This window comes from Sceloporus occidentalis, unplaced genomic scaffold (genome assembly GCF_023333645.1).
Source record: "Sceloporus occidentalis isolate IW3139 unplaced genomic scaffold, rSceOcc1.0.p SCAF_154, whole genome shotgun sequence".
Taxonomy (NCBI): domain Eukaryota; kingdom Metazoa; phylum Chordata; class Lepidosauria; order Squamata; family Phrynosomatidae; genus Sceloporus; species Sceloporus occidentalis.
This window is the reverse complement of record NW_028317134.1, coordinates 430,316-443,696: the sequence shown is the minus strand read 5'-3', so window position 1 is coordinate 443,696 and position 13,381 is coordinate 430,316. Positions and strand designations below refer to the sequence as shown.

Here is a 13,381-nt window from a genome sequence, read left to right as displayed (position 1 = left end):
TTCTGCTGCTTCTATAACAAAGCTGCACTATCATTGTTTCGGTAACGTCTTATCTTTTTAGAAGCATACATTCAGTATAAAATGATATAGGATAAGGGCAAGTACTAAAGGAAAGTACTCAGAGGTTGGGCAGACTGGATGGGCCTACTGGTTCTTATCTGCCGTCACTTTCTATGTTTCTAATGCATAAAATAACCAGTTGAAGATGTAATTTATACCAGATTTATAGAAAAAATAACATGCAATTATGTTTTTATAGATCTATGTAACATAGTCAGGCTTCATCCCTTCTATAACAGGGAGAAACATATTATACCAAAGATTTGAGAGTTGATATATTTTTAGTAACACAGTTCGTTGAATGACTGGGGGTTTATTCACTAAACCAGGAAATTGTGTTAAAGTTGTGTTAAACTTACTATAGTTTATAAAGGGCCATCCCTGGCGCATTTCTCACCAAGAATAAATGAACTGGCACCTACATAATGCATAGGTAAATCAGTGAGGTGAGTTTTAAGAAATTGAACTATATACCAACTATTGGCTTTAATAGAATTGATATTGTTATGCGATTTTAAAAGATTGTGCAGGGATTGTGCAGAACTATCAATACGTTTCCATATAATTTCTATTTTAAATTCTATTTGTAACGAAATGCCCCAAAAACAAAAGTATAAATCCCAAAAATATGTAGGCCAACCTACGCTGTACATAATTGTGTGGACTCATTGTAAGATTTATGAATTGAAGCACTTTATTATACAGGATGTGAGGTAGATGATATAGTAAGAGACCTCCACTGGCAAATTGAGCAAACACCCGGTAGCCGGTGGTAGCATACACCTAGATTTACTGCGCCAGGTCTTATCTTTCTCCCCAGTCCAATCCATTTTATGTAATTCTATAAAGTATTAGGGCACAATTGCTTATCCTGTTGTATCGAACTGCATAGACATCTCATGTTATAGGGAGTACAATGGGGTACTTAGTGTTGTGGTAGTGGACATTATTCCTAAAACATTGTTGCACTGCCTTGCTGTAAGAAGATGAGGAATTGTATGTAAGCAATGTGAGGGGTCAAATTATCCAATCAGAGCAGTCAGTTAACACTGTACTGTCTATCTGTATATAATGTCTTCGTATTCGACTTGTCTTTCTCTCTATTTCATATTATTTTGCCCAGTCTTTGCATTAGAGTTGTTCTTTCAATTTACAGACTTCACTATACATTATGAGGGGCAATCACTGTAAAACGTTGAGTTGGATCTATATAATGCACAGTTCAATCAATGAATAAGTCTCGTTGATTTAATTATACATTATACAGGGCCATCTTAGATCTTCCTTCAGGAGAAACTCAGGTTGGTAATTTGATATTGTATATATAGTTAATGGACATTTCTGTTTTACTTCCAGATCATGGAGACGAATGATTCAAATCTGATACCTTTGTGTTCAGGTTTCACAGAAAAGCATAACAGTATTTGCATTTTTGGAACCGGTGATTTTGGACGATCTCTAGGACATAAACTGCTCCAGAATGGATTTTCTGTAATATTTGGAAGTCGAAATCCTCATGCTGCTGCTATGATTCCTAATGGAGTTGAAGTGTTATGTCATGCTGAGGCAGCGCAGAAATGTTCCATTATCTTCCTGGCGATTCAGAGACATCATTATGATTTTCTCACTGAGATCACTGATGTTTTACAAGGGAAAATCTTAGTGGATGTCAGCAACAACCTGAAAATCAACCAATATCCGGAGTCAAATGCAGAATACCTTGCGCAAATTGTACCTGGAGCTATAGTAGTAAAAGCATTCAACACTGTTTCTGCATGGGCTCTGCAGTCAGGCACTTTGGATGCAAACAGACAGGTAAATTAATCAAGGTGAATACTAGCACCACATAGAACAATGCAGATATTGCATTTAATTGCAGAGCTATTTTTTTCTTTGTTTCATGTTATTGTGTTGAATTAGAAAGTTATGTGTTTGTGCCTTCCCAGAAGAGTGGAAGCTGTTGTAGCTGCAAAGGGGGACCAACTTGATATTGATGTCTATGTATTTAGAATTTGATGTCATAAGAGTCCCAGTTGGTGTAATGGGCAGGTGTCCCAATACTTTTGTCCATATAGTGTATTTATCCACAGTGTTCACCCTACTGTCATGCATGCAGACTTTAATGCTAGGTGTGTGTGTATTCTTTCCATTTGTTAGTGAAACTATACAAAAGTTATTCATTATGTGTAACTAGGGACCAATAATGTATTTTGTAGGCTCACCGCTCTGGCAAAGACCACGACCCCTGATCCTTTCCCCCAAATACATGATTTATGTCAGGTTCTCTGTGGCTCTGGACAATAGAGGGAGCAGAGATCTGTGTTTTGTTTGTCAGGAATCTTTTAACTTTCTCCCTGCACAGTGAGGGGTGAACCTAGCACCAAAACTCCTTTTACTAGAACAAATGCAAATACTAACATTTATACTTACTCTTTCACCTACTTACTCTAACACCATACACTAAAATACATACACACACTATCTCCCTGCCTACTATCCCTCGCACCAGTAAGCATAGGCTCACACTTATAAAATGGCACACACTCACGTTAAAACCATACACTAACATCGAACCACATACATACTATAACCAAATACTAGCACAAGTATAATGCTAACAGCATACACTAACACATTCATTCTATCGCCATATAGCAGCACACACACTCACTCCTACTCCACCACACACTTACACATTCACTCACACACTCACTCAAACTCTATACACTTACATATACGTACACACTCCACCATATACTTGCACACATACACATACATACTCTCTCATTTATCCATGCAGTTCCCTCCGCTTGTATTTTCTTTCCTCTCCCTCTTACTTTGAATGGTGCCCATTGTCTTCGCTGCAGCTCACGCTCTCTGGCAAACTGCAGCCACTACTGCTAGGCAATTAAGCTACTACCGGGGCACCTGGATGCCATGCACGTACCCACAACAATCTGCCTTAATGCACCACATTGCAGCAACAGGAGAGAGCAAGTATTAAAGAGCACAGACCTCTGCAGTCAGCTTCAGGAAAGCAGCCTTCTCCTCCTACTTGGCTGGTTTAGTTTTGTTTCAGTATACCTAGCCTGTGAGATTAGTTGGCTGTAAAGGGTACACAAGACATGTTTGTTAGCTTAGTGTAACCAGTGCCACATTTGTTTTTTAGCAAAGCCCTTCGAGCCGCCTACCTTCTTCTGACCTGTGGGATAGGACATCCGTGGGCTGGTTGGGGAAATCAGTAATCTCTCTTATCGGCCCACTGAGCAGTGACAACACAGGAAGCCCGATCATCCACTAGGGCCTAGTTGGCCTAGGCTAGAATTCACCACTAACTTTAGCAAAACTTTATGCAAATTTGCACAACCTACCACAGGGAAAAATGTGTCCCCGACTCCAGCACTCAAAGGGATAATTTTAAGACTAAGTATCAACTTCACTTTTTCAAGTCAAAGGCAAATGAATACTACTCACTTCATGTGTAACACAACACATTTTATAGATTTGGAAACATGAAGACAATAGGCAATGTGGAATCATATTCTGAAAACCACGTTTCTCATTTGCATCTCAGGTTTTTGTGTGCGCGAACGACAGCAAAGCAAAATATGCAGTCATGGATATTGTACGAGGTATTGGACTGACGCCACAAGATCATGGATCCCTCATGGCCTCTAAGGAAGTAGAAAACTATCCTCTGCAGCTCTTCCCAATGTGGAGAATTCCCATCTACATCTGTGGAGGACTGACTGTTTTTGTATTCCTTTACTGTGTTTTACGTAGTGTGGTCTATCCCGCTATCAATGATAAAAAAGACTTGTCATATTACATTGTTGTTTCCATCCCAAACATGGTCTTTCCCATTGTCTCACTAATTCTATTTGCATTGGTTTACCTTCCTGGAGTGTTTGCTGCAGTTATCCAGCTATACCGAGGAACAAAGTACAGACGTTTTCCTAACTGGCTTGACCAATGGATGTTATGTCGCAAACAGCTTGGGCTGGTAGCCCTGGCATATGCATTTCTCCATGCTATATATACCCTCATTATCCCAATTCGGTACTCTGTAAGACATAGGATCAGCAGCTTGACCATTGCACAGGTACAGTATATCCTCTTTAAATGGTAGGTAGTCATTGAAGTAGTCCAGTAATCAGGAAGTCTTTTAAGCACACAGCCTATTCAAATGTTATGTCCATATCTTGGTGCTTAGAACATCATATTTATCATATATTCCTATATATTCCTGATTAGAGGGAATATGTTTAACACTTCCAATGCCAAGTATATACCGTATTTGCTCGATTATAAGACGACCCTGATTATAAGACGACCCCCCAAAATCTGAATATTAACTTAGGAAAAAAAGAAAAAGCCTGAATATAAGACGACCCTAAAGGAAAAAAGTTTTACCAGTAAATGTTAATTCATGTAAACTATTTTTTTAAATAAAAGCTATGATTGAGAAAAATATTTTTTTTGTTTTTATTTCCTTGTATTTTCCAACCTGTCCCCCAGTTACGCACATCTGCCCCCAGGCTTGCCACACCAATATGGCACTGTGGCCCATGATATGCCTTTTAACCCTCTATATGCCACTGTGCCCCATGGTATGCCTTTTGACCCCCTATGTGCCACTCTGCCTCCAGAAATGCCTTATACCCCTATATCCCATTCTGGCATTTAGGGGGTTAAAATGCATATTATGGGGCAGAGTGGCATATAGGGAGGTATAAGGCATTCCAGGAGGCAGAGTGGCATTAAGGGAGTTAAAAGGCATTGTATAGAGCACTCTGCCTCCAGAAATGCCTTATACCCCTATATGCCACTCTGGCATTTAGGGGGTTAAAAGGCATATTATGGGGCAGAGTGGCATATAGGGAGGTATAAGGCATTTCAGGAGGCAGAGTGCTCTATTAAATGCCCCCTTAACGCCACTCCAGAAATGCCCTATGCCCCCATTTAACACACACACACACACACCCTATACCCCCATTTAACTAACACACACACACACACACTCTCTCCCCCCCCCCCCTCTCTCCCCTCTCAGCCCTCTCTTACCGGTGCTTCCAGCCGGGGCAGCAGGTTGACGTCGCCTTCCGCTGCAGCCGGAAGGAGGTGCAGTTGGCAGGGGGGGTTTGTATGCGTCCGTCGCGTATACTTTCCCCGGCTGTCAGAGATCAGAGTTCCCCGCACCGGTGCGGTTCCGGTGCGGGGAACTCTGATCTCTGACAGTCGGGGAAGGTCTACGCGACGGACGCAGACAACCCCCGCTGCTAGCCACACCTCCTTCCGGCTGCAGCGGACGTTGTCTACGCGAATCGCGTAGACGTCAACCCGCTGCCCCGGCAGTACAGCAGGAAGCACCGGTAAGTGTGTGTATGATGGGGGGGGGTGAGACAGGAGGATCCAGGTCCCCTGCAGCGGTGGGGGGATCTGGATCTTAGTCTCCTAATCAGACCTCTATTTGAGGTCTGATTAGAAGACGACCCCGATTAGAAGACGAGGGGTATTTTTCAGAGCATTTGCTCTGAAAAAAACCTCGTCTTATAATCGAGCAAATACGGTATATGCACTGGATAAAACAAGTTTCAAATAATACTAAATAAACACAATATATAGGCAGAGTTTAACAGGCTATTGATTTATTTTTATTATTTATTATTTTTTGGTATGTTTCTTTATATATTTGAAAAAGGAGTGGTATCTATTATACCAAACAATATTTATACAAAAAAAAACGTGGTTGTATTTCATAGTCTAAAAAGTAACTGCTAAACAAAGCATTAATCGTGTCTCTTCTTGCAGCAAGATTTGGCAAGCTAATGTTCAGTTTACTAAATAATATGTTTATTCAATATTCCATTCTTTGCAGTCCAGATAATCTCATCAATCTAAAGGATTGTATTGAATGTATTTATATTTCCTATTTATTTACATATACAGATACAAACCAACCAAACCAAGGAATTTATCCACAGCTCTGCTTGGAGGTCTGATTTATATTTGGCTTTCGGAATTCTTGGATTCTTCTTCTTTGTTATCTTGGGAATAACTTCATTACCCTCTGTCAGCAACTCAGTCAACTGGAGGGAATTTCGATTTGTTCAGGTATGTATTACAAAAGTGTTTCCTCAAAGAAAGAATTAGCAGTGCACATTGTAGCATGCAAAAGCTTAAAAAGGTAAAGTGCAATGTTTGGGGTAGAGACCAATCGATATTAATTCTGAAAAATTAGGAAATGACTTTATGTGATGGTTGGACTTCAATTTCACATAAAGCGTTTCCATGTAAAGCCACTATTTATGTTATTCGCAATGCCACTCATGTAAATAAAAAAAATAGCTAAATTGTAACCCTGCACACTTTTTGGCTGTTTTTAGTAGGGATCTCACTGTGGCTCTGGATAAACAATCCTGATAGACTGCTTGCCCTGAGGATAGACTGAAAGCCTCCTTCACATGGCTGGCTGTTACAGAGATCTATAACCAGCCAAGGTTAACATAACGTAAAGTTACCCCGTATGACTAGAGCAGCAGGAAGGATGTGTGTGTGTGTGATAATGTAATCTCTTGATGGAGTGCAAAACCTCCATTGCCAATAAATTAATCATTGGCACTATCCATGGAACTTTTACTACGTATAAAAAGTGGAAACCAATACAGCAGCTGTTGCAGAATGTATATGAAGAATAGATTCCTGTTGACTGGCTCGGCATTTTGTATATCTAGTCATAGTAAGAGACCTCAAAATACTATTATAAGTACATGGAATCAAAATGCATGCAAGCTGAGGTTATGATGGTGGCAAAGTATTTCCTTATTAAGGGGATCTAAATATAAATAAATGTATGGGGCTAGGACCCCACAAACATCTGCTGCACAATTATATTTCCAATGACATTTGGGCCTGGTGTTCATTTTTTTCCAGGGTTGCTTTTTATTCCCAGTCTGGCAGACTAAGAGAGATAGTGTTTAGAATTACCATTGCCTTAGCATTAAGAGTAATAAAATGCATCAATGTTAAACCAGTAATAGCGTTAAAGGATACATGGAAGAGGCAAAACGAGGTAAAAATGCACCAACACAACTGTCAGTATCAATACATTACAGATTATTCTAGCTCACCCATAAAGCACCCATATAATAGGAATAAGCAGCTGCCTAGGCCCCATTGGACTATCGGAGCTCTTAGAGGATAAAGCAAAAAACTACCGTGAGATGCATACTTATCATTAAGTTATGTAATCACTCGAATGTATGTTTTTTGTAATCACAAATATTATGTCCCTATAATTATCATTATTATTATTATTATCATGAAGTTATGTAATCACTCAAATGTATGTTTTTTGTGATCACAAGATTATGTTTCATGGAAGTTCTGTTAGGGCTTTTTGCTTTTCCTTACTAATGCATATAGTTCACGGTTAAATGAGGGCAAAAGAAAATGGGATCCTTACTTTTATGTTTAACATAAGAATTGATTTATATTTTTTGTTCTGTGTTTCAGTCAAAACTTGGGTATCTCGCATTGGTGCTGTGTACAGCGCATGCTCTAATCTACGGTTGGAATAGATTCCTGAATTTTTCTCACTACAGGTGGTACATGCCACCTCCTTACACATTGTCTCTTGTTGTTCCTTGCGTTGTGCTCATCTTGAAGTTCGTATTGATAACTCCCTGCTTAGATAAAAGAATTACAAAGATCCGTCAAGGATGGGAAAAACCTTCCAAAGCTCCAAAACAAACAAAGTATGAAAATAGTCATATCACAATATAGGATTGCCAGCAATTACAGATGGAATATGTTGTTTGAACTGAGCATTTTATCAAATTATTACCGGTTATTGATTTATTAAAAAAGAGCAGTGATTAATAAATGAATTGTCTTTTGTTCACTGTGTAAAACAATGTGTACAGTAGAAATTCTGTGGTGGTAGAAGATGGGAATGGCCTATATTGTACAGAATATGTCTATATTGTCACTGAAAAACATGGATGGCTTGCATATATCCATCAACATGCTAGTCATAGATCAAGCAAATTTAGTTTTAGAAAAATGGTTTGACACAGAACCTTTTCATTCAATTTCAATAGCCTTCTGATCAGAGGCTTTATAGAGGAGCAATATCAATTTGGAATTTTAGCGGATCACAACAGATTTGCAATCTGCCCAATGGTTTCTGGAAATTCCTGCTGTCCTCCGGTCGGGTGTAGGTAGCGGTGGCAGCTTTCAGCAATCCCAATGCCGCCAGCAAGCTGGGTAACGGTTGCAGGGAGAGGGGACACGCAGATTTAACTTCCACACCTCCCAGGAAAACAGTGAGCCCTCTCGGCTCCATCAGGCAGGGGCAAGGTGAGATGTTAAAGAGGGGTGTAAATGGTACCTTCACAATAACATAATTCCTTGAACATTTATATAGTCTGCAGAATAAATGTTACTGTTCTCTCTAGTCTTCTTTTGCTAACAAATGTAAGAATAATGCAAATGTACAAAAATAAATAGTTGCAACATGCGTGACTTACCGTATTTGCTCGATTATAAGACGACCCCCCAAATCTAAATATTAATTTAGGGAAAAAAAAGAAAAAGCCTGAATATAAGATGACCCTATAGGAAAAAAGTTTTACCAGTAAATGTTAATTCATCTAAACTATTTTTTTTTAATAAAAGCTAGGATTGAGAAAAATATTTTGGTTTTATTTCCTTCTATTTTCCAACCTGCCCCCCAGTTATGCACATCTGCCCCAGAAATGCCTTATACCCCCTATATGCCACTGTGCCCCATGATATGCCTTTTAACCCTCTAAATGCCACTGTGCCCCATGATATGCCTTTTAACCCTATATGCCACTATGCCCCATGATATGCCTTTTGACCCCCTATGTGCCACTCTGCCTCCAGAAATGCCTTATACCCCTATATGCCACTCTGGCATTTAGAGGGTTAAAAGGCATATTATGGGGAAGAGTGGCATATAGGGAGGTTTAAGGCATTCAGGAGGCAGAGTGGCGTATAGAGGGTTAAAAAGGCATTTCTGGAGGCAGAGTGGCATTAAGGGGGTTAAAAGGCATTTCACAGAGCACTCTGCCTCCAGAAATGCCTTATGCCTCCCATTTATAACTCCCCCGCCCCCCCCCCCAACTTACCGGTGCTTCTGACTTCCCTGTCATGTAGCCGGGGCAGCGTGTAGATCCCACGCACTTACGCTGCAGCCGGAAGGAGGTGTGGCTAGCAGCGGGGGTTGTCTGCGTCCATCGCGCAGACCTTCCCCGACTGTCAGAGATCAGAGTTCCCGGCACCGGTGCGGCGAATCGTGTAGACATCTACACGCTGCCCCAGCTACACACCGGGGACTCAGAAGTACCGGTAAGTGGGGCGGGGTGGGGGGGAGACAGGAGGATCCAGGTCCCCTGCAGCTGCGGGGGATCTGGATTTTAGTCGTCTCATAGTCAGACCTAATTGAGGTCTGATTATAAGACGACCCCGATCATAAGACGAGGGGTATCTTTCAGAGCATTTGCTCTGAAAAAACCTTGTCTTATAATCGAGCAAATACGGTATTTTTTAATCATTCATGCTTTCATGGTACTATTTGCCTTTATTGAAGCAAACTTAAAATATAATATTTCCTGTACTAATGAGATAGAAATGGTTGCCAATTTGTACAAATATGTTGTTGTATTTACTAGGGAACAGATCAAATAGCCATCAGCAACATTCACAAAAACTAGAAACAAATATAAACGCATTTATACCGTTTGATTATTACCTGTTCAAATCCCAAGCGATGCTGTATAGAAAATGTTTCAGAGGTCACGATAACATTACACGTTTTAATTTAACAAGGATCTGAGCTTCCTCTCCAGTCTCATTCTGCTTCTTGTTCCTTGCTGTGTTGTAACTATGTGCAAAACTATGTTGGGTTGTGAGAAAAGAATAGAGGAAAGCAGCTTAATTATATTTGTTTCATTCCTTTCTCACACGGTTTGGTGTTGCTGGAGATACATTTCTTGCTACATTATGCAATTAATGACCGATATCGGGAAAAAAAATATTCGAAAAAAAATCAATCCCCGTTTACAAGATCAAGTGCCTTAAAGTGATTGTCTTAAATAGATGCTATAACAATTATATTTTAAAATCATGCTCTTAATATACTAACATGCATATCATAAAATCTATATAATCCATGAAGATTATATGATTGTCATTAATTTTCATTTGATGGTATTGTGTTTTTTATATGTCACAGTATATCTGTGCACAAAAAGGCCAGGAAAGCACTGCCCAAGCTATGATTAAAATGACTAAAAGAAAATATGGTGATAGGGAAGGAGCCATCACTGGGGCAGATAATTCAAAGCATTATGGCATGGCTGGGAGAGAGTCGTAGGCTTTCTTTGGGCCAGAAAATTAATTAGGAGTGTGTCACAGTTCTGGGAAAGAAGGCAAGTGGACTTCTGAAATTGGTTTCTGAGGTTTTTTTTAGATTATATTATGTTTTGAGGGATAGGAAAGGGATTGTAGAAAATCCAAAAATGCTGTAGAAGGAGAAAAAAGAGTTAATGATATGGGAGAGAATGTATAAAGAAATCTTCGAGTGGGACAGAGAATGCTAAAAAAGATTAGAGGTAGGGATGAGCCAAAAAGAAGAAAAAAAGAGCTGGGGTAAATTAGTTTGGAGGAAAAGGTAAGGTAAAAGCGCTGAAGTAAATAGGGTAAAAAGGGTTTTTACAAAAATTGGATGAATGGTAAAAACAAATTGTACTTTTTATGCAGATGATTTGGCCAGCAAAACATACCCTGCAGCTTTATCCAGGGTACATTTAATAGCTTGGGATGTTGTGTCATGTATTTTTTTGGGCTGGATTTTTTCTCATTCCGTTGAAAATACGTAAATATCTTAAGACAACAATTGTCCAGAAACTTTTTTTATCAAAAAGGCAATAATAAAAGAGTTAGGCAATTATTATATAATATATCCAAAGTAACAGAATAATTTGCTAGGCCCATTTGCCCTTAGGATGAGGACGGGAGCTTTCCCACTATCCCTCATACTTCTGGTCTCTGCAGGTCCAGGATAATGTTATCTGGTTTTAAATCGGGACAGTTTTAAAAGGACATAGCATTTGTATTCTAAAAGGGGATAAAGAGAAAAATTATTAGAGAGATAATTAGAATGGAGGATGAGAGAATATTTTGAAAGTATTATAGCAAGTGTGTCTAGATGTTGATGTTAGTATGAGTGTCTGTGTGTTTATGTTAGAGTGAGTGCCTGTGTGTGTAAGCATATGTTAGCGAGAGTGTCTGGGTATGTTAGTGGAAGTGTCTGGTTGTATGAGTGTCTGCAGGTGTGTTAGGGTGAGTGTCTGCGGGTGTGTTAGGGTGAGTGTCTGTGTGTGTAAGCAGATGTTATTGTCTGGGTATGTTAGTGGAAGTGTCTAGTAGTATGAGTGTCTGCGGGTGTGTTAGGGCGAGTGTCTATCTGTGTGTCTGGATGTGTTAATCTGAGCTTCTGGGTATGTGTGTTAGTATGTTGGTATAAGTGTCTGGGTGTGTTAGTACGTGTCTCTGCATGTTAGTGTGAGTATTCCTCCTACTCTGTAGCAAGTCACTCTAATGTCATGACATCACCTTGATATTGTGAGATACAGGCCATGAAAAGAAGGCTAAGCTAGTAGTTTCCAGTAGAAACTGCTTCAAGACAGGAAAAAGGGTCTGAGCAGGGGTAGAAATCTGGTAGCTGTGGAGGGGGCCTTTAGTTGATGGCAAAGCAGGAGGCATAAGTGAGTGTGTATGGGTAAATGATAGTTAGTATATATGCATGGGTAAGGGAGAAGGTGTGTGTATATGTATGGGTATTTTTTTTTGTACCAGCACCTCATTTTTTGCAATAAAAAAAAGCACTGTGTAAAACATTTTTCAAATTGATTGATGTCAATCAGGAAGATATCAGGTGATATATGTTTGCAGACACCAGCTAACATGGGGGCAGGTGGGACACAGGAACATGCTTGTAAAGTAAGCAGGAAAATCTTGACGCTACTACTTTCCAAGTCCTCCAGCAGCATTAAAAACAGTGACACAGTCATGAACTCACATCATGCTAACATACTCTGACCAAAACATCTGAAAAATCAAAAGTTCTTCCACCAGTGATATTTTAAACTGGCAGTCTAAATAGAAAACATCTGTTCATATTATATGGATTGGCACTCAGCCGATAAAAAAAATGCAGAGTTTCTCAAGCGTTAGAAAACATAAGCCTTGTTTTGCAAGTTTAAGCAGAAGGAAGGTCAGTAAAAAAATAAAGTCACCCTTTTTTAACAAAATGTTGTATATAGCAGTTACAGTGAGTTGTCATTTGTGAAGTTTTTGTAATATTTCAAAATATTTTAACTTGGGCTATTGATTAAATTATATGATACGTGTAACGCTGAACAGCTATTTGGGTGATAGATGTGAAATCTCTCAATTTGCATGAAACATAATCATTTTTTTTAAATAAATTATGATAAAGCAGGTAATCAGGGGCAGTTCTTAGTCCCAATACATGCACTGAATTACCTTAGTCACATCCAAATATGCTGGATTAATATTAATAAAGCACAGTGAAATGAATGGATCCCCTGCCTGGATATGTTCCCTCTTGGATATCTTCCCTTCATTACTAGTTTGATTTTTCTTTGAAAAATGCAGCACAACTATTGGACAAGCCTTCAGCATGATGTGACAGGAGTGAGCTGATTGGACAAAGGAAGATCAGCTCACTCAATGTCCCTCCTCTTAGTGCAGGCAAAGTGGCGAGGTTCTCCTACTCTTAGTGTAGTTAAAATGGTTTCCGTGTCAACGGAACAAATGAATGAACGAAGATTTTCATATTGCCCACTTTCATTTTTCGTTTCTTTCATCCAATATGCATTTGTTCGTTCTTTGGATAAATGGGCGAAACAAATGCGCAAGTCTAGTGGACAATAAATATTTCTTGTGTTAAAAGGAAGAGTGTGTTTACTAACACTGCCTTTAGGCTAGGTTTCCACTTGGGTATTTTTTGCAAAAACGCCCATAATAACGCCAATTCAGCCACACAGCGTTTTATTAGTGAAAAAACGCTGCGGCCAGATGTTAGCTGTTCTTCAATAGGAAATCGCACAATGCCATATCCACTTGGCGTTTTTCTGTTTGGCGTTTTTTCAGTCCTCTTTGGCATTTTACTGCTTTTTTGGGCTCTGTGGCAGTTTTTCAAAATCAAATATTGTACTGTTTTACACAAGATTGCTTAATAAACAAACAGAGAATTGATTCAGTGTGT

At 39.4% G+C, this 13,381-nt stretch overlaps 1 protein-coding gene across 1 annotated transcript; it reads left to right on the top strand.

Moving 5' to 3' along the window:
- Window positions 1–1,419: 1,419 nt before the first annotated feature.
- On the top strand, window positions 1,420–7,845 carry LOC149280536 (metalloreductase STEAP4-like). Its single transcript, XM_089500394.1, has 4 exons — window positions 1,420–1,875; window positions 3,635–4,162; window positions 6,010–6,174; window positions 7,576–7,845. The coding sequence occupies exons 1-4, from the start codon at window positions 1,420–1,422 to the stop codon at window positions 7,843–7,845; spliced, it is 1,419 nt and encodes a 472-aa protein (XP_089356520.1).
- Window positions 7,846–13,381: the final 5,536 nt, after the last annotated feature.

Excerpts from the sequence above, each read along its gene's own strand:
- LOC149280536 (XM_089500394.1), top strand. The coding sequence starts at position 1,420 with ATGGAGACGAATGATTCAAATCTGATACCTTTGTGTTCAGGTTTCACA. Across the intron at positions 1,876-3,634 it reads CTTTGGATGCAAACAGACAG|GTTTTTGTGTGCGCGAACGA; the intron begins GTAAATTAATCA and ends TTTGCATCTCAG. Across the intron at positions 6,175-7,575 it reads GGGAATTTCGATTTGTTCAG|TCAAAACTTGGGTATCTCGC; the intron begins GTATGTATTACA and ends TCTGTGTTTCAG.